At 43.7% G+C, this 21,565-nt stretch overlaps 2 protein-coding genes across 9 annotated transcripts in view; both read right to left on the reverse strand.

The window, feature by feature from the left end:
• The window catches only part of DLG2 (discs large MAGUK scaffold protein 2), a 1,447,004-nt gene that overhangs the window by 1,344,463 nt on the left and 80,976 nt on the right, over positions 1–21,565 (reverse strand). The gene's annotated exons all lie outside the window — the stretch shown is intronic.
• MMP24OS (MMP24 opposite strand) lies at positions 2,699–10,127 on the reverse strand. Its single transcript, XM_074953520.1, has 2 exons — positions 8,656–10,127; positions 2,699–3,450 (listed from the first exon to the last, which is right to left on the reverse strand). Exons 1-2 carry the CDS (start codon positions 10,125–10,127, stop codon positions 3,387–3,389), a joined length of 1,536 nt encoding a protein of 511 aa, XP_074809621.1. The 3' UTR covers positions 2,699–3,386.

A 21,565-nucleotide genomic window follows, 5' to 3' on the forward strand; every position in this document is an offset into this window, starting at 1 on the left:
GGCAAACCTGGTGGCTGAACTTTGTGACTTTGTCCTCACCCATAACTATTTCACATTTGGGGACAATGTATACCTTCAAGTCAGTGGCACTGCTATGGGTACCCACATGGCCCCACAGTATGCCAACATTTTTATGGCTGACTTAGAACAACGCTTCCTCAGCTCTCATCTCTACTTGCGCTACATTGATGACATCTTCATCTTCTGGACCTGTCAAGGTTCCTTCCCCACTCTGGACTCTAGGGTACAGATGTGGGGACCCACATGAAGGACCCCCTAAGCTTATTTCTACCAGCTTAGGTTAAAACTTCCCCAAGGCACGAAGTCTTTGCCCTTGGATTAGGTAAAACACTGCCACCACCAAGTATTTTAGACAAAGAACAGGGAAACAACCACTTGGAGTCCTATTCCCCCAAAATATTCCCCCAAGCCCTACACCCCCTTTTCTGGAGAAGGCTTGATAATAATATCCTCACCAATTGGTACAGGTGAATACAGACCCAAATCCTTGGATCTTAAGAACAATGAAAAATCAATCAGGTTCTTAAAAGAAGAATTTTATTTAAAGAAAAGGTAAAAGAATCACCTCTGTAAAATCAGGATGGTAAATACTTTACAGGGTAATCAGATTCAAAACATAGAAAATCCCTCTAGGCAAAACCTTAAGTTACAAAAGACACAAAAAAGGGAATATACATTCCCTCCAGCACAGCGAATTTTCTAGCTAGATTACTTACTAACTTTACAGGAGTTGGAGAACTTGCATCCTTGATCTGTTCCCGGCAAAGATACCACACAGACAGACCACACAAAAACCCTTTGTCCCCCCTGCTCCAGATTTTGCAAATATCTTGTCCCCTCATTTGTCATTTTGGGTCAGGTGCCAATGAGGTTACCTTAGCTTCTTAACCCTTTACAGGTGAAAGGGTTTTGCCTCTGGCCAGGAGGGATTTTATAGCACTGTAGACAGAAAGATGGTTATCCTTCCCTTTATATTTATGACAGAACCCATGGAAAAGAAGCCCTTGAGGAATTCCACCAGGATTTCAACAATTTCCACCCCACCATCAACTTCAGCATGGACCAGTCCACACAAGAGATCCACTTCCTGGACACTACAGTGCCAATAAGCAATGGTCACATAAATACCACCCTATACCGGAAACCTACTGACCGCTATACTTACCTACATGCCTTCAGCTTTCATCCAGACCACACCACATGATCCATTGTCTACAGCCAAGCTCTAAGATACAACCACATTTGCTCCAACCCCTCAGACAGAGACAAACACCTACAAGATCTCTATCGAGCGTTCTTACAACTAGAATACCCACCTGCTGAAGTGAAGAAACAGATTATTTCTCCCCCTACTGTTACTCTCACCTTCTTGTCAACTGTTGGAAATGGGCCATTCTGATTATCACTACAAAGATTTTTTTCTCCGACTGATAAAAGCTCACCTTAATTGATCACTTTCATTATAGAGTGTATGGCAACACCCATTTTTTCATGTTCTCTGTGTATATATATATCTTCCTACTGTATTTTCCAGTGCATGCATCCGATGAAGTGGGTTTTATCCCACGAAAGCTTATGCTCAAATAAATTTGTTAGTCTCTAAGGTGCCACAAGTACTCCTCGTTCTTTTTGCTGATACAGACTAACATGGCTACCACTCTGAAATCTCTCAAGGATGTAGGAAGTTCCCTTTCCTCACTCCAGAGAAGCAGTTGAATTGAATTGCTGCAAATCTCAGTGAGGAATACATATACTCTGCCACAAATGCAAACAGCAGGTCTCCACTGCTTCCAGAAAATTACAACAAACCCCCAAAACCTCACACCATTGGAAAATGAGTCACTAAGCAGATAAGTCTCTCCCCCTGCAGCCACTTTGGGGAACTCTTGCAGCCTGGATCTGGAGAAGCTCCCACTTTCTTTGCAAGTGTGGGGGAGAAATACAGAGAACTTGAGAACTGAGAGCAATAATAATATTTCTATAGCTTCTTCCAGAAGAGAATCTCAAGGCACTTTAACCTCACAATACCTCAGACATGTAGGTATTATCATCATCTTACTGCAGACAGGGAATGGACAGAGAAGTCACATGCTTTGCTGAAGGTAACAGAATAAGTCTGTGGAAGAGATAGGAACAGACTCTAGATCTTTCTGCCTCCTGCTCCAGCCACTCTAATGCTTGGGTCAGTGCAGTATGAAAGGCACAGTGCTCAGGTGTTTCTGCTGATAAGGCCACAATCCTGCAAACATTAAAGCTCACGTGCAGAGCCCATGGGCCTCAAATGGGACTATACAGTTGAATAAAATGACACATGTACAAGCAGGATCGTACATACTCTAGAAGTAGCTTTCTCAATCTACATGCACAAATATACTTCAGTCCTTTTTCATCTTAAAAAAAATAGCTGCGCATTTCCCTCTTTCTGGTGTTTGTCAAAATATAATTAAACGAACAAACAGATATTTTACTTTTTTAAAATATAAAATTTTAATGTTAATGTTGGACACTTTAAAATACACATGAATTCAAATATCTTAATTCTGTTTTACAAGAGACCAGGATAATAAAAATAATTAATTCCAAAGGAAACAACATACAATATCTCTCATTTATAACAGAGATGTTGACAGATTAAACATTAAGCTTTAACCTTTTTACTTATGAGTATAATTTAGAGTACTCTGTAATCACGACTCTATAAAACCATATTCAAAAGTATTTGCTCAAGAAAATGAAAAACACAAATGTCACTTAATATTAGGTTTATGTATCCAAATAAATTTCTGAAGATGAGGAATGTTGCTTTAATTTGAGCCTAAATGGCTATTCATTGCCAGCAATTCATGGACTAGACTTTCTCCACCTTCCATTAGCATCTGAAGAGACATATGTGCTTATATAATTCAGGACTGGGAAAGTTCTTTTACCTGCCGAATGACTCACTGAAACATTCAGCATAATGAGAGGGTAAGTTACAGCTTTGTGGGAGATAGTAGTGACTTTGTGAAGAATTTCCACACGGCACTCCTTCACACTTCAACTGAACCATGTAAATGTCTGCTTCCAGACGTCTCTATGATTCTGATTCATGCAGAGGATGTGCATCTTTCTCCAACTATGTCCAAATCTTTTCTCTACTGCTAACGCTCCTGGGGCACAGTCCAGTGGGGATTTGAGGTATTGTCCAGCAGGATGATCAACAATTATACAACTCTCTTCTGAAAGGGACATAAATGATTGGAAGCAAGTGTCAGCAGCTTTGCTACATCATACTCTTTAAAGCAGACGATGCTGGTGTATCCTGGTTATTGAAGAGCATTTAGGGTACAACTGAAAGTGTAACAAACTGGAGTGGTGGAAAGTAGTCACGATGTGCTGGCTGCTGATGGAGCATGTAGTGAGAGAGAAATACAGGAGCAGATGAAGAACCTGTGAAAGAATAAATATAGTAAAGACATTTCAAAATTAAAATAATATTCTCTTAGCCTAATGAAAATCAGTTGCCATGTAATCAATGCATAATTATTACTCAATAGAAGAATGTGGTTAGAACCATTCACAGTATCTACTTACTAATGATAGATAAACTTTATAAAATTCTGAGACGCTCCTACCAGTTGCTGAGTGCCCTTAATTTTTATTGGTTGCAATGGTAGTTAAGAATGCTCAGCAACTAACAGGAGGTGTTCATCATCATGCAGAAGAGGTGCCTTGACATGTACATTTGAAGAGAACATGCTTTCTTGTGAGATTTCCTCTACAGCTTCCTGCTGGCTGAGTTGGATACACTATGGGCCAAATTCCGCCACCCTTACTTCCCAGGGCGACTCACTGTGTAAGGTGCTTCTCAACATGAGCTGTGGGGGCAGAATCTGAGAAAAGCTTTTCTCTTGATATTATGGCACTTCCACTTTGGGTCGAAATTAGGCAGTGCATGAGATTGAGAAACAATAAAATTAACTGAACTTTCTGGAAACTTCAGAAATCTTGGTCTGCTTGAGTTGCTTCAAAGTCTAGGTTGGAGATATCTTCAGTTGCCCATCCCTCATAGTTCCCACTCCCTATAATCTAATATTTATGTGCAATAATAATAAATTAAAATTGGAAATCCTTGAAAGAGAAACACAGTTTCCTTTAAATATACAATTCACTGATGATCATGACTCAGTGAAGGAAGATTTCGACATTTTATACCTGTGGTGAGAGACAGGCAACTCCTTCTATCTCCTTTGTAAATCTTCAACCACCCCATGGAAATGTAATTTATACACTGTTTTTTCTGTGTATTTTCTTCCACAGGTGGGAATTTAAATTAATATAAACTTGTTCACCTATTTGTGACAGAGCACATGGACATACTGAACTGTTAATTCCATTGAAAGCACTTCCTGTTTAGATCATCCATTTCCCCCCCTCTAATAAAGAGTAAAATCTGCTTTGGTGGAGAATGCCCACTCCCAAGCCCTGTGCCCCACTTAAGCCTCAAATCATTCCCAAGCAGACAGCCTGAGCAACTGGCCCATGTGCTGGAGAATTACTCCAGAGCTGGGAAGGAAAAAACCTACCCACATCCCTAGCAGACTGCAGGGCAGCAGCAGAGACATGGGGCCTGGAATAGTCTTTAAGCTGCTTGCAGTCCTCTACATGGCAGAAAAAGGGAAGAGCCAGCATAACTTTTCTCTTTCTCTGCCCCAACCCTGCTACCCCCAAATGTCAGTCATACACCAGCATGCCAGGGTGTCCAGGAGAGCTGGGTTCTGCCTTGCACAGAATGGGGATTCTGAATACTACCCACCCTCATAAGATCATATAACAACCATAAGAACAGCCGTACAGGGTCTGACCAATGGTCCATCTAGCTCAGTATCCTGTCTTCAGACAAAGGCCAATGCCAGGTGCTTCAGAGGGAATGAACAGAGCAGAGCAATCATTGAGTGATCCATCCCGTCATCCACTCCCACTTCTGGCAAATAGAGGCTTGGAACCCTCATGCAATGGAACTGTCAAGGTTCCTCCCCCACTCTGAACTCTAGGGTACAGATGTGGGGACCTGCATGAAAAACCTCCTAAGCTTATCTTTACCAGCTTAGGTCAAAACTTCCCCAAGGTACAAAATATTCCACCCTTTTGTCCTTGGATTGGCCGCTACCACCACCAAACAAATACTGGTTACTGGGGAAGAGCTGTTTGGACACGTCTTTCCCCCCAAAATACTTCCCAAAAACCTTGCACCCTACTTCCTGGACAAGGTTTGGTAAAAAGCCTCACCAATTTGCATAGGTGACCACAGACCCAAACCCCTGGATCTGAGAACAATGAAAAAGCATTCAGTTTTCTTACAAGAAGACTTTTAATAAAAATAGAATTAGAAATAAGAAATCCCCCCTGTAAAATCAGGATGGTAAATACCTTACAGGGTAATTAGATTCAAAACATAGAGAACCCCTCTAGGCAAAAACCTTAAGTTACAAAAAAGATACACAGACAGAAATAGTTATTCTATTCAGCACAATTCTTTTCTCAGCCATTTAAAGAAATCATAATCTAACACATACCTAGCTAGATTACTTACTAAAAGTTCTAAGGCTTCATTCCTGGTCTATCCCCAGCAAAGACAAAATGTAGACAGACACACAAACCCTTTGTTTCTCTCCCTCCTACCAGCTTTTGAAAGTATCTTGTCTCCTCATTGGTCATTTTGGTCAGGTGCCAGCGAGGTTACCTTTAGCTTCTTAACCCTTTACAGGTGAGAGGAGATTTCCTCTGGCCAGGAGGGATTTTAAAGGGGTTTACCCTTCCCTTTCTATTTATGACACGCCCCCCAAATCTCAGCTAGGGTGAAACACTGGCTGGGATTTCTTCCTGGAGCTCTAGGAAAACAGAGTTAATAAGACACATGCATCTCTAAATATGCTACCAAGTACATAAAGACTAACAATATTTTCCACATCTCAAGGACGATTTTAACCAGTTGAGTCTGGGAAACTTTCACGTGAGAGTGCATCAGCCACTTTGTTAGAAGCTCCTGAGATGTGTTGGATGTCGAAATCAAAATCTTGGAGAGCTAAACTCCACCGAAGAAGTTTTTTGTTGTTTTCTTTGACGGTGTGAAGCCACTTCAGTGCAGCATGGTCGGTTTGCAGGTGGAAACGCCATCCCCAAACATATGGGCGTAGCTTTTCCAGAGCGTAGACAATGGCGTAACATTCTTTTTCAGTGATTGACCAGTTGCTTTCCCTCTCAGACAGTTTTTTGCTGAGGAACACTACAGGGTGGAATTCTTGATCAGGTCCTTTCTGCATTAAAACTGCTCCCACACCACGCTCGGACGCATCTGTGGTTACTAGGAACGGTTTGTCAAAGTCTGGGGCCCTTAGTACAGGGTCAGACATGAGGGTCGCTTTTAGCTTGTTAAAGGCCTTCTGACACTTTTCGGTCCACCGAACAGCATTTGGCTGTTTCTTTTTGGTTAGGTCTGTCAGTGGGGCGGCGATTTGGCTGTAGTGCGGTACAAATCGTCTGTAATAACCGGCCAAGCCTAAGAAGGATTGAACCTGTTTCTTTGACTTTGGGACAGGCCACTTTTGGATAGCATCCACTTTGGCCTGTAGGGGGCTGATAGTTCCTTGACCCACCTGGTGTCCAAGGTAAGTCACTCTGTTTAGGCCTATTTGACACTTCTTAGCCTTAACAGTTAGTCCTGCCTCCCTTATGCGCTCAAGGACTTTTTGTAGATGTTCCAGGTGGTCTGCCCAGGAATCCGAAAATATGGCCACATCGTCAAGGTAGGCGACTGCATATTCTCCTAATCCCGCTAGGAGACCATCTACAAGTCTTTGGAAGGTGGCGGGTGCATTTCGCAGCCCGAAAGGGAGTACATTAAATTCATACAGCCCGAGATGTGTGGTGAAGGCTGACCTTTCCTTGGCAGATTCATCTAGCGGTACCTGCCAGTACCCCTTGGTTAAGTCCAAGGTAGAGATGAACTGGGCCCGTCCCAGTTTCTCTAATAGTTCATCTGTGCGTGGCATTGGATAGTTGTCTGGGCGAGTTACAGCATTTAGCTTACGGTAGTCCACGCAAAAACGTATTTCCCCATCTGGTTTGGGAACTAGAACCACTGGAGATGCCCATGCACTTTCAGAGGGGCGGATTACACCCATCTGTAACATATCCCGGATCTCCCGTTCTATAGCAGTTCTAGCTTGAGGAGACACCCGGTAAGGTTGGACTCTAATTGGGCGAGCATTACCTGTGTCAATGGAGTGATATGCCCGTTCAGTCAGTCCTGGGGTGGCTGAGAACGTTGGCGCGTAGCTAGTGCACAGCTCCTGGATCTGCTGTCGCTGCATACGCCCAAGGGTCATGGAGAGGTTCACCTCTTCCACACCACCAGCACATTTCCCTTCGTAGTAGACACCTTCAGGCCACTCAGCGTCGTCTCCTCCCTGGGCTGTAAACTGACAAACCTTTAATTCTCTGGAATAAAAGGGCTTTAGAGAATTAATATGGTACACCTTAGGCTTTCGGTTGGAGGTGGGGAATGCTATGAGATAATTAACAGCTCCCAGGCGCTCCTGGACCGTGAACGGCCCTTCCCACGATGCTTCCATTTTATGGGCCTGGAGCGCCTTTAAGACCATGACCTGGTCCCCTACTTTGAAGGAACGCTCTCTGGCATGTTTATCATACCAGGCTTTTTGCTCTTTTTGAGCATCCTGTAAGTTTTCTTTAGCAAGGGCTAAAGAGGTTCGGAGGGTGTTTTGTAGGTTGGTTACAAAGTCCAGAATGTTAGTTCCTGGTGAAGGTGTAAATCCCTCCCATTGCTGCTTCACCAACTGCAATGGCCCCTTAACCTCACGGCCATATACAAGTTCAAATGGGGAAAACCCTAAACTGGGGTGTGGTACAGCTCTGTAGGCAAAGAGCAACTGCTGCAACACTAGGTCCCAATCATTGGAGTGCTCATTTACGAATTTACGTATCATGGCCCCCAAAGTTCCATTAAACTTCTCCACCATGCCATTTGTTTGATGGTGGTAAGGAGTGGCAACCAAGTGATTTACCCCATGAGCTTCCCAAAGGTTTTTCATAGTTCCTGCCAGGAAATTAGTCCCTGCATCTGTGAGGATGTCGGAGGGCCAACCTACCCTGGCAAAAATGTCTGCTAGTGCCTGGCACACACTTTTAGCCCTGGTGTTGCTTAGAGCTACTGCTTCCGGCCATCGGGTGGCAAAATCCATGAAAGTCAGTATGTACTGCTTTCCTCTGGGTGTCTTTTTCGGAAAAGGACCCAGAATATCCACAGCTACTCGCTGAAATGGAACTTCAATGATGGGGAGTGGCTGGAGAGGGGCTTTGACCTGGTCTTGGGGCTTTCCCACTCTTTGGCACACCTCACAAGACTGGACATAAGTAGAAACATCCTTGCCCATTCCCTCCCAGTGGAATGACCCCCCCAAACGGTCTTTGGTCCTGTTCACCCCAGCATGGCCACTAGGGTGATCATGGGCTAAGCTCAAGAGCTTGGCCCGGTATTTAGTTGGAACTACCAACTGTCTCTGAGGATGCCAGTCTTCCTGGTGTCCACCAGAAAGAGTTTCCTTGTATAAAAGTCCTCTTTCTACAACAAACCTGGATCGATTAGAAGAGCTGAGAGGCGGTGGGTTGCTCCGTGCCGCCGTCCAAGCTCTCTGGAGGCTTTCATCTGCTTCCTGTTCGGTCTGGAACTGTTCCCTTGATGCTGGAGACATCAGTTCCTCATTGGATTGTGGACCTAGGCTTGGTCCCTCTGGAAGCGATATAGGGGATGGAGCTGTTTCTGTTGACTGTGAACCGCTCTCCGCTGGTGCACTATGTTGGGGTTCAGGCTCCGGCTGAGCCTCTTGTGTCGGGTTATTGGCTGCTGCCAGTTCAGGGTCGGTGGGGCCCTCTGGTGTTGAGGTTGCAAGTACTGGATTCAGTGCTGGCAATGGGTCTGGTGTTGGTTGTTCGGCTGGTTCCGGTTCTGGGACTGGTTCCGTCTGGGTCTCTGGGACTGGATCCACTACTGCTGTTGCAGACATTGGTCTGGGGTCCGGGTCCATCACCTCTGACCGGGTCCTGATAGAAGTTTTCGGAACAGAGCTAGGCCTCACGGCTTGTTTAGCCTGGCTGCGGGTGACCGTTCCCACCCTCTTGGCCTGCTTCACATGATTGGCCAAGTCTTCCCCCAACAGCATGGGGATGGGATAATCATCATAGACTGCAAAAGTCCACGTTCCGGACCAGCCCTTGTACTGGACAGGCAACTTGGCTGTAGGCAAATTGAAAGAGTTGGACTTGAAGGGTTGAATCGTCACTTGGATCTCTGGGTTGATTAAATTGGGGTCCACTAAGGAAGCATGGATAGCTGACACTTGTGCTCCGGTGTCCCTCCACGCGGTGACCTTCTTCCCGCCCACACTCACAGTTTCCCTCCGCTCCAAGGGTATCTGGGAGGTATCTGGGCCTGTGGACCTCTGGTGTGATTCCGGTGCAATAAACTGTAATCTGTTGGGGTTCTTGGGGCAGTTGGCCTTTACATGCCCCAGCTCGTTACATTTAAAACATCGTCCAGCTGATGGGTCACTGGGGCGAGGAGGGTTGCTGGAGAACGGGGTGGTGGGACGATAAGGGGTCTGGAGGGTTCTTTGGGAGGTAGGTGGGGCTTTGGGCGGCCCCCGGTAATAGGGTGTGGTCTGGGGTTGTCCCTTCTGGTCTCCGCTCCAACTGCGACCAGTTTTTTTCTTCTCTGCCACCTCCACCCATCTGGCTCCAATCTCTCCTGCCTCGATTACAGTTTTGGGCTTCCCATCTAGGATGTATCTTTCTATTTCCTCAGGAACACCCTCTAAGAACTGTTCCATTTGCATTAGGAAGGGCACATCTACTGGAGATTCAACACTTGCTCCTGATATCCAGGCATCCCAATGTTTCACAATGTGGTAGGCATGTCGGGTAAATGACACATCTGGTTTCCACCTTAGGGCTCTGAACCTCCGACGAGAATGCTCGGGTGTTATCCCCATTCTGACTCTCGCCTTGGATTTAAACAGTTCATACTTGTTCATGTGTTCTTTAGGCATTTCAGCTGCCACCTCAGCTAAGGGTCCACTGAGCTGTGGCCTCAGCTCTACCATGTATTGGTCAGTAGAGATGTTGTACCCAAGGCAGGCCCTTTCGAAGTTTTCTAGGAAGGCCTCAGTATCATCGCCTGCCTTGTAGGTGGGGAACTTTCTGGGATGGGAAGTGGTACTTGGAGAAGGATTGCTAGGGTTTGTTGGGATATTCTGCTGAGCCTTTATCTTCTCTATCTCCTCCACATACTTCCTCTCTTTTTCCTTCTCCTCCAGTTCTTTGTCCCTTGCTTCCATAGCTCTCCTGTGAGCAGCCGCTTGGTGTTGTTCTGCCTCTTTCGCTGCCTCCCTTTCTTGTTCCTTCTCCTCCTTCTTCAGCCGCATGAGTTCTATCTGTCTTTCATGTTCCCTTTGTCTTTCCTCAGCCTGAAATCTGGCTAATTCCAGCTGTAGTCGAGCCGCGGATTTGGTCATTCTAACCTCTCTGTTTTTAACTAACTTTACACCCAAAGTTTAGAAATAAACAAACAAAACTTGGCTGTAAAATTTTGCTGTGCTGGAATAGAATACCTATTCTCTGATAGTGATTGTCAGCCTACAGAAAAAGACAATTCCCTTGTCTCTGCTCTGGGCCCAAATCAAAGCAAAAAACTTCCAACTACTTGGAAACCTGTTTACCCAGCCCAAAGAAAAAACAAGTTTCCTTTTTAAACTTGTGCTCCTTGTAAAAACTCAAAATCCAAAAAAAAAAACCCTGCCACTTGTCTCCAGGCAAATGGGTAGAACACCCCCCCTTCTATTTACTTTTAGGGAAAAAAAAACTCTGGGTTGGAAGACTGTGAATTTCCCTGCAGGAGTTAAGTACCCTGCCTCCAGGCAAAGAAAACCTGCAATTCACAAAGATAATCCCCTTTTGTCTCTGCTTGGCCACAAAGCAGAGAAAAAACCAAGCTGCTTTCAGTTTCAGCTGCTTCTGGACTTCCTTTCCAAAGGAAAGAGAAAAAAAAATCTCCTTTTTAAAAATCTGTATTTTTAGTTCAAAAAAATCTCAACTGGATCTCAAAATGATTTCAGGTTAATCCCACCACTCTGCCACCATGTCAAGGTTCCTCCCCCACTCTGAACTCTAGGGTACAGATGTGGGGACCTGCATGAAAAACCTCCTAAGCTTATCTTTACCAGCTTAGGTCAAAACTTCCCCAAGGTACAAAATATTCCACCCTTTTGTCCTTGGATTGGCCGCTACCACCACCAAACAAATACTGGTTACTGGGGAAGGGCTGTTTGGACACATCTTTCCCCCCAAAATACTTCCCAAAAACCTTGCACCCTACTTCCTGGACAAGGTTTGGTAAAAAGCCTCACCAATTTGCATAGGTGACCACAGACCCAAACCCCTGGATCTGAGAACAATGAAAAAGCATTCAGTTTTCTTACAAGAAGACTTTTAATAAAAATAGAATTAGAAATAAGAAATCCCCCCTGTAAAATCAGGATGGTAAATACCTTACAGGGTAATTAGATTCAAAACATAGAGAACCCCTCTAGGCAAAAACCTTAAGTTACAAAAAAGATACACAGACAGAAATAGTTATTCTATTCAGCACAATTCTTTTCTCAGCCATTTAAAGAAATCATAATCTAACACATACCTAGCTAGATTACTTACTAAAAGTTCTAAGGCTTCATTCCTGGTCTATCCCCAGCAAAGACAAAATGTAGACAGACACACAAACCCTTTGTTTCTCTCCCTCCTACCAGCTTTTGAAAGTATCTTGTCTCCTCATTGGTCATTTTGGTCAGGTGCCAGCGAGGTTACCTTTAGCTTCTTAACCCTTTACAGGTGAGAGGAGATTTCCTCTGGCCAGGAGGGATTTTAAAGGGGTTTACCCTTCCCTTTCTATTTATGACAGGAACAATACTGCTTCTGCTCTAAGCAGGCTGTCCCCATCTGCACAATACCCTAAGACACTGGAAATATCTCATACCCCAAATTAGTACCTAAGGACGTTACATAGGAATACTTAACAACTATAAACTTACATTTTAAAATCAGGGTTTTTTTTAATCCTTTCCTCTTCCTATTAGTGACAGGATTTGATTTCAGGATTTGATTTCTGTGTTTTTCCTTCAAGCACTGATTAAGCCAATGAGACCTAAAGCAAATCATTTTCCTACCCTTTTATATTAGACACCAACTCTTACATGGGTGGCAATGACACCCTAACTCAGGTCTTGGTGGTTACGGGAAAGGAGAGTTTCTTTTCAAATATCTTGTTTTTAAGTCTCTACATCAGGGGTGGGCAACCTATGGCCCAGGGGCCGCATCAGGCCCTTCAGATGTTTTAATCCAGCCCTCAAGCTCCCGCTGGGGTTCAGGGCTTGTCTCACTCCAGCTGGGGAGCGGGGTCGGGGACTTGCCCCGCTCTGCATGTGCCATGGCTCCGCACAGCTCCTGGAAGCAGCAGCATGTCCCCACTCCGTGCCATGGCTCCGCACAGTGCCCTGCAGCTCCCATTGGCCAATGGGAGCTGCAGGGGTGGCACCTGTGGACAGGGCAGTGTGCAGAGTCGCCTGGCCACGCCTCCGCTAGGAGCCGGAGTTGGGACATGCTGCTGCTTCCGGGAGCTGCTTGAGGTAAGCGCCGCCCGGAGCCTGCACCCGACCCCCTCCCACGCGCCAACCCCCTGCTCCAGCCCTGATCCCCCTCCTGCCCTCCGAATCCCTCGGTCCCAGCCCGGAGCACCCTTCTGCACCCCCAACCCCTCATCCCCAGCCCCATCCCAGAGCCCGCACCCCCAGCCGGAGCCCTCACACACACACACACACACCCCGCATCCCAACCCTCTGCCCCAGCCCAGAGCCAGCTCCCACATCCTGAACTCCTCATTTCTGGCCCTGCCCCAGAGCCAGCTCCCCCAGCCAGAGCCCTCAACCCCTCCTGCACCCCCATCCCAATTCCATGAGCATTCATGGCCTGCCATACAATTTAAATACCCAGATGTGGCCCTCAGGCCAAAAAGTTTGCCCACCCCTGCTCTACGTATATTTTTGTGAGGGTAAAATTCACCCCAGGGCAGCAGGGCCTGCACAGAGACCTATGCACCACTCTCTCCCCTCTCAATGCTCTTGAGCAGTATGCTTTGAACTGGCTACCTGGCTGCCCTTGTCCAACCCAGATGCAGTCGCAATGCCATGGTCTGAATGAGTGTAGTTTATAAAGCATTTTAGACCCTTTCTGATGAAAAGCACAATAAAAGCATATTATTAATCATCATTTGACCACAGAACAGCTCAGCACAATTATTGGAATAGGTTTCCATACACTGCCCTGCTGATGTGACTCAATCTTAATTATGAGGAAAGAAGAAAAGTATGTAGATTAATTTCCATGCCTATTAGCTCTTTGGTCTCTCAGCTTGCACTCCCATAAAAATGTGAATTAGTGCTAGTTTTGATTCTGTGATGTGGGCACATGATAATTAAGAACTGGAGTGAGATCGCCAATTCACTCTAAGTCAGCCACTGAAAAGCCATCACGTGGTAATGACTTCGGTTAGTGGACTTGGAATCTTTAACACAATGTTTAAAAGTATCTACAAAAGCCTTTCATAGCATCTTTAAACATGCACCTCTTCTCTTCTCTTTTCTCATCCCAATAAAGAAACAAAGTTTTCAGACTTCTAAGCCCTAGTATTGCCAGTCCTTGTAAGTTTCTTAACAGCATGCCAAACTTTAGGAAAGCAAAATATCAATAATCCACATACCTAAAGCAGAAAGCACCAATACTCCCTAGAGGGGGAATCTACCCAGATGCTTCCATAATACTGTGATGGTAAAAGCCTTGGTTCCACTGGGGTGTCCTGCAGATATGTATGTATTTCATCAAGCACAATGGTTCACTGGGTCTGCTAATAAAGCTGTATTTTAATTCATGAAGAAATAGTCTTGCTACTCTAGTGAACCTTGGTCCCAGTTTCAGAAGACACTGCGGTGTCTTGCAGATGTGTATGCACTTCAGCAAGCACAATGTATCAATGAGTCTGCTAATAAGGCTGTATTTTAAGCCATGAAGAACTGGTTATGCTACTCTAGTACAAGGGGACTATTCAGATATGACATCTTCCACTTGAGCAGATGCAGAGCAAACCACCTGGGTTCAAGACTAGCTAAGATTTCCCAGGTGGGTTTTAAAATAGAAAGTGAGGGGGAAGAGTGCATCCATATGTGGCAGAAAGAATAAACAGAAAACACAAGAGGAAAGGATAAAGCAAATGATACTGTAGGAAGGAAATGAACAATACATTTCTGAAGTGTCAATTACCAGGATCATGGGAAACAAACAGGAATAAAGAGTTATGGCTTGGTTGGCAGTAAAAAATTGGTGGGATAAATCACATAGCGAGAATGTTGGTACTGAAGGCTACAATTAGGTTAGAAGGGACAAGGAAGAGGAATATAATGGAAGTGTATACTAGCAGTGAAATACTTAACAATTCAATGCTATAGGTTAATGGAATAAAGGAATATTTATACTCAGCATCTAATATAAATCATCAGGTGAGGAGAGAGGTGAAGATAAAACACGCTCCATGATCGATAAGTGGAAGATGACACCTGCTATCACTTGCTTGTTACATACAGCATCACTGGGACTGGATGACACACCTCAGGAGCTATAAATAAGTAGTAGTAACTACTGCAAGAAAATGAAGAACCATTAGCTATCATCTCTGAAAATTCATGGAGGTTGCAGAAAACTGGGGAAAAGGAAATATCCTACTAGCACACAAGTGTAAAAAAGGAGAGGAGAACCAGGAAATAACCCACTAGTTTGTTTAATTCCAATACTGAGAAAAATCACAGAACAAACAGAAATAATCAGTGTGTGAAGTACTGAAAAGGCAGAGACATAGGACTAGACTGTGGAGCCCTTACATCTGATAAGAGGTAACATGGGTTCATGCCAGAGAAAACTAAGAGTCCCCCTAGGCAAAACTAATGATCCTTAGCACTTACATATGGGGGGGGAGAGAAGGGGGGGTTGAAAGTTAAATGTCTTTTTACTTTTTACAGGTAGGTGAGATCTAGCCACTCTGAGCAAATATTTCCTATATTTGTAGTAATGGAAGAAAATATTTAAACAGCTTTTACTGAATATAACACTTGATCTTTTCCAAGAGCTTTACAAACATTAACTAGTTAAGCCTCACAACACACCTACTAAGTAGAAGGGTAAGTATTATTATCCCACATTTTATAGATGAGGAAAAAGAAAAAGAAGTAATTTTGAAAAGTGGACTCTGTTTTATCCTGCAGTGATGGACACCTTTATAAAACCCTAGAAAGTTAGTTTACAATTTTGTGCCTGCAACTAAATGAAGGCAAAAATGAGAGATAATGTAGCCATCTGATTGTAGCTGCAAATCAGGTTCATGGCTATTTGCATCCACAATTCATTGCAGGATTCAAAATGTGGCTGTAATTAACTGTAGACACAAAATCACATCTGCAAATTTACAGGATGGACTGAGATTCTTTTAAAGTTTAGCCCAGAGGTTAGGTGCCTTGCTCATGGCCACAGATTAAATGAATGGCAGAGTCAAGAGCAGAATTCACAAGTTTTTGGCACTTACCCCCTCTCTGCTCAGTTCCTTAGACCATACTGTCTTTCTATGCCAAAATTACAGGGTGGGTGAATGCAGGGGACTTAATCATTTTAGATTTGATAGTTCCACATGAAAAACTAAGAAAAATCTGAAAGATGCAGTCTGATTAAAAGCAGTCCCAAGGCTGGCAGAGCAGTTTGCGAGACAGCGAGTGGAGCAGAGCGGCTGGCGGAGCAGTTCAGTTTGCGGGATGGTGAGCAGAGTGGCTGGTGGAGCGGAGCCCCATGGAGAGGTGGGGCTATCAGTGTTGGACCATGTAAGGTGCCCCTTAACACCCCCCCACCCAATCTCCACCCAGGTTGGGAGGTAAAAACTCTGCAGATAAACTTTTGAAATCTGGGGCTGCCCTGACCAAGGACAGAGACTTTTGGGTCGTTGGACTTTTGGGACTTTGGGTGATTTTGGGTTACTGGACTCAAGAACCAAAGGGAAAGGACATGCCCCAATTTGCTTGGCGTGGGTTTTGCTCGTGGGTTGTGTTATGAATCCTGTTGGTGGTGTTTCCCCAACATAATGCCACATTGTTTCTCTCTGTTATTAAAAGGCTTTTTGCTACACTCAGACTATGTGCTTGCGAGAGGGGAAGTATTGCCTCTTGGAGGCGCCCAGCGGGGGTGGTAGATATTTGTCCCAGGTCACTGGGTGGGGGCTTGAGCCGGTTTTGCGTTGTGTTATTGGAATGGAACCCCTAGATACTGAACCCGGCCCTTGTTGCTGCCAACTCTGACAGGTAGAAGGGTAACATATATAAAGGAGGAGATAAAAAATGATATAGCTAGTGGTTTTTGATGGGAAGAGTTATCAAATTGGATTTTACAGGGGTCACTATATTTTCATGAATGATCTGGATGATAAAGTCACCTGCACCTTGATCAGATTTGCATTGCCACACCCTGGAAAATAGATCAAAAGAAGCAAATGGACCATATCCTGCTCTCAGACGCATGCCCATAATTCTCATTGACTTTGCTGGAGTTACTCGATGCATATTTGTGGGCATAAAATGAACTTCACATGATTCACAATTTAATTTAATGTAATGTAAAATAGACTTAGGAAAACATAATGCCAAGCAGAAGGTCAAAATAAGGGTATTATTATTTATTTATTGCATGCATATAGAATGCTGTATAGACCTCACTTGTGAGACAAAGGAAGTGACAATTTAGGACATCTCATCATAAAAAATAACCATCAATCAATTGGATAAAAGCAAAGACCAGCAACAAAAATAATCCAATCATCATACCTCACAGAGTAAAGTACGACTCAGGACGTGTCTACATTAAATACCTGTGTGGACACTGTTATTTAGAATTAAAGTGGCCTTAGTTTGGTTTCATTTAATTGTTTCCTTCTGGAATGTCTCTTTCTGGAGACTGAGCAACCTCCGATACCACTGAAATTTAAAACACAAGTGACATGAAATGAATGATAAAACAACAGTATAATCTACCTGGAGAGGACACCATTAGAGGTATTTAAAGACCCATTTATGCCTCACAGAAAATCTTCTGGATTTCTAGCACCATTTTAAGCAGTCTTTATTCCTTAAGCATTCATCTGTTCCTGCCATCTTCTCCCTACCTGAAGTGACGGGGTCTGATTCACAATTGCCTAGCATCTTGTGTAGCCATTCACATCTGTGCAACGTGAGTGTGAAACCCTATTAAATCAGAATTCCCCTTCCTCTGCACTAACAGGACAAGACTCATGGTATGCTCTATCTGCTCTGGCAATGTACAGCAGCCATAAAGTAGTCTTAACTTGCTGATTAAACTGGGTTTACAGCAGCTTTGCATTGCCAGAGTGACACAAGGCAGTCAGAGCGTACCTCTGAGTCTGGCCTATTTTAAACAGGTGTAAATGACTATACAAGGCACAAGATAGAGAATCAGACTCAACCTCTAAATGAGACAATGCAGTGCTATGTATGATCCCTCACCAAAGGCTCTTAAGCAAAGTAAGCAGTCGTGGGATTAGAGGGAAGGTTCTCTCATGGATCAGTAACTGGTTAAAAGACAGAAAACAAAGGGTAGGAATAAATGGTCTGTTTTCAGAATGGAGAAACGTAAATAGCGGGGTCCCTTAAGGATCTATACTGGGACCAGTGCTGTCCAACATATTCATAAATGATCTGGAAAAAGGGTTAAACAGTGAGGTGGAAAAATTTGCAGATGATACAAAATTATTCAAGATAGTTAAGTCCAAAGCAGACAGTGAAGAGTTACAAAGGGATCTCACAAAACTGGGTGACTGGAAAACAAAATGGCAAATGATATTCAATGTTGAGAAATGCAAAGTAATGCCCATTGAAAACATAATCCCAACTATACATACAAAATGATGGGATCTGAATTAGCTGTTAAAACTCAAGAAGGAGATCTTGGAGTCTTTGTGGACAGTTCTCCGAAAACATCTGCAGAATGTGCTGCAACAGTCAAAAAAGCGAACAGAATGTAAGGTACCATAAGAAAAGAGATAATAAGACAGAAAATATCATAATGCCTCTAAAAAATCCCTGGTATGCCCGGACTGCATGCAGTTCTGGTCACCCCATCTCAAAAAAGATATATTAGAATTGAAAAAGGCAGGGAGAAGGGCAACAAAAACGATTAGGGGTATGGAACAGCTTCCATAAAAGGACATTAAAAAGACGGGGACTTTTCATCTTGGAAAAGAAAAGTCTAAGAAGGAATATGATAGAGGTCTATAAAATCTTGGCTGATGTGGAAAAGTGAATAAGGAAGTGTTATTTACTCCTTCACATAATTCAACAACCAGGGGTCACTCAATGAAATTAATAGGCAGCAGGTTTAAAACAAACAAAAGGAAGTATTTCTTCACACAACGCACAATCAACCTGTGGAGATGCTGTGCAGGCCAAAGCTATAACAGTGTTCAAAAAAAGAACTAGATAAGTTCACGGAGGATAGATCCATCAATGGCTATTCGCCTAGATGGTCAGGGATGCGACTGCATGCTCTGAGTGTCGGAGTGGACGACAGGGGATGGATTACTTGATGATTACCTCTTCTGTTCATTCCCTCTGAAGCATCTGGCACTGGCCACTGTTGGAAGACAGGATACTGGGCTAGATGGACCATCGGCCTGACCTACTATGGCTGTTCTTATTTTCTTATGCTCCAGGCTTGCTGAAGTTTCCAGGAAAGGTCTCTCCAGATGCCAGATATTGGTGAATCAGGCTGCCAAAGTACAGGCCGCTGAGAGAGTGGAGTGAGACCAGACTGGGAGAAAGTTGGACTCCATGGTTTATGAAAAGGAAGTCTGAACTGAGGTTTGAAATAAGTCTTTCCAGGGCTTGAAGATGATCAGTACCTGAGTACATTCATCACTTTTAATTGTAAATAATAAATTACACATTTGTTAATTTAATCTGAAATAGAGCAGTGGTGAATGAGGATTTCTGCAGCAGCCTTCAAAGACCACCTATCCTGCCTCTCAGGGGACACGGTTCTTGTAACAAGGGAACAAAGGGAGGGGTTCCCAGAGGAAAAATTTCCAACTGGAAATTTTGATGGTGGCAACAGGTATCCAAGACTGGGACATAGGAAACGTGGGGTCAGGACAGTGACTATGAATGTTTTCAATTGCTTTTAGGGGAACCTACACAGTACCTCCATTCATCCCACATGAGCGACAAGTCACAATTTTTAGCTCTTGGTTTTAAGGTATTAAGTGAGTAATCTGCACTTCTCACAGTCTTGGCACATGTACAGGTGCCATTCCATTTGTTTGCAGTTCAGCTGGTTGCAAATGTACAATCTTGCACAGTGATGTGGGGGTGTACACAAGCAGAACATATTACTGCAAGATATTTGAACAGTGGGGGAGTCACCACTTAGCTGTTTGTACAGCTCCAATTTATAAAATGCAAAGAGATAAATTTAGAATTATAACTAAAATATTGGTGGGATTACCTAACAAATAGAATGAGAGAGAGAGCAAGTGAAAGAGAGCGAGCACACAAATCAAAATTCAGCAGCAGTAGCAGCAAAAAGAAAAATAGCAGCTGGTTTGAAAAGAGCTCTGCATCTCTCTGTGGGGCATGTATGTGTGGGTGGAATTTCTAGAATCAGAAAGTGTTGTAAGCAATTAACTGTAAAACATTCACAGATTTCTCTAGTCCTCTAAATCACCAGAAATGTCAATTCTGAAGTATTCGGAGTATTCAGGGCCCCCATCCCAAAGGAAAAAAGAAAGCCAGCAATAACCTTATGCTGCATGGTGTTGAACACAGGCACATCACAGGATTGGGCCCCAAATATCTGGACGCACCGGACCAAATGCTGCTCTTGATTATAGTGGTGCAAAGCAGAATAATTCAACTAAAGCCAGTGTACTTTTGCTCTGTATTTGTAAATTCATAAAATCAGAACAGAATTTGTCCCATTATTTCAAATTGTGCCCAAAGAATTAAAAAAAACTGCATAAGTAAATCTGCTTGTATCTGAAATAAACAGCCAGAGATTGAGCCTGTTAAGTTCCCCTGTATAGGTGATGCACAAAAGGAAACAGAAGAAAGAAAAGGGTGCGTGAGGAAGGGAAGAAACTGGGAAACATACAACCCACCCTAGAGGTATTTCTTGGTTCATCAGCAATACCAAGTAATTCCTATAGAATTCTCAATACTCATTATGTCCATAACCTCACACAGCGCATTTAACTATGATCCACATCATAAGAAATGTACATGTTAAAAACAGATTGATTCCTTTTAAGGAATACGTTTTTAACAAGAAATATGAATTTTCTGAAATAAAAATGTCTGACTTTGTTTCTGCTTAGCACAGCATAAAGGAAAGTGACTCTCTGGGAGCTGGTTATGTCTCCCTGATCGTTAGAGCACATCTGAGACACCCTGACACTTCTGGTGTAGTTCAGAGCAGGCTAAAGGTTGCTCTAATGTATGCAAGCTGACTACAGTTCCTAGGGGACCATATGCCTACTGAGCATAGCTGGAGTGTAGTGCATTTTCACCACACCCTCTTCAAACCCCCAACACACTCCCTGGAATGAGGGTTGCCACAGACTTCAATGGGGCCAGGATTACACCCTCAGTAATTTATCCCAAATAACAGTAAAATACCCGAATACCAGAAATCTATGAAAATGGTTTTAAAAATGGCTCTTAACGCTTAGATGTACTTTACATTTTCAAAGAGCTGTACAGTTATTTAACTAGTTGATCCTTACATTCCTATCACATAAGCAAGTATTGTTATCTCCATTTTGCAGATAAGGAAACTGCAACACATAAGTTTAAACGATGTGAAGGTCAGTGGCACAGCCAAATATGATGTGTGATGACAGGTTTAACCAAAGCCTTACAAATATTCTGCACCCACCCCATTCTGTAAAGTATAAACATATGTGATGATGGATAGTATAGTGCAATTTTCATTTTCATGAGCTATGAGGCCTCAATGCACAAAAGGAGTTAGGTGCCAAAGTCCCTGTTTTAGATGCGTGAGTCCTGGTTTCAGCACCACTGTGATGTACAAAACCACCCGCCTAACCCTGTAGGTGCCTCAACTCACTTGGCACCTAAATTTTTGTAGTTAAAAGTTCCCTTGGTGCCCATGGTTCTGCCTCTGAGTATGTGCACTGCTACCTCACCCTGGGGCATCCAGGGGCCTATCTCCCCACTCCGTCCAGAGCAATTCCCAAACTGGGGAAGATAGACATTCAACTGCCTAAGTCGCATGTGTCCTCTGAGCACACCTCCCCACAGGCAAGTTCATATAAAGCAGCTGG

This window comes from Natator depressus, chromosome 1, assembly GCF_965152275.1.
Source record: "Natator depressus isolate rNatDep1 chromosome 1, rNatDep2.hap1, whole genome shotgun sequence".
NCBI classification, from domain to species: domain Eukaryota; kingdom Metazoa; phylum Chordata; order Testudines; family Cheloniidae; genus Natator; species Natator depressus.

Excerpts from the sequence above, each read along its gene's own strand:
- MMP24OS (XM_074953520.1), bottom strand. The coding sequence starts at position 10,127 with ATGCCTAAAGAACACATGAACAAGTATGAACTGTTTAAATCCAAGGCG. Across the intron at positions 3,451-8,655 it reads AGCTCTTCTAATCGATCCAG|GTTCTTCATCTGCTCCTGTA; the intron begins GTTTGTTGTAGA and ends ATTCTTTCACAG.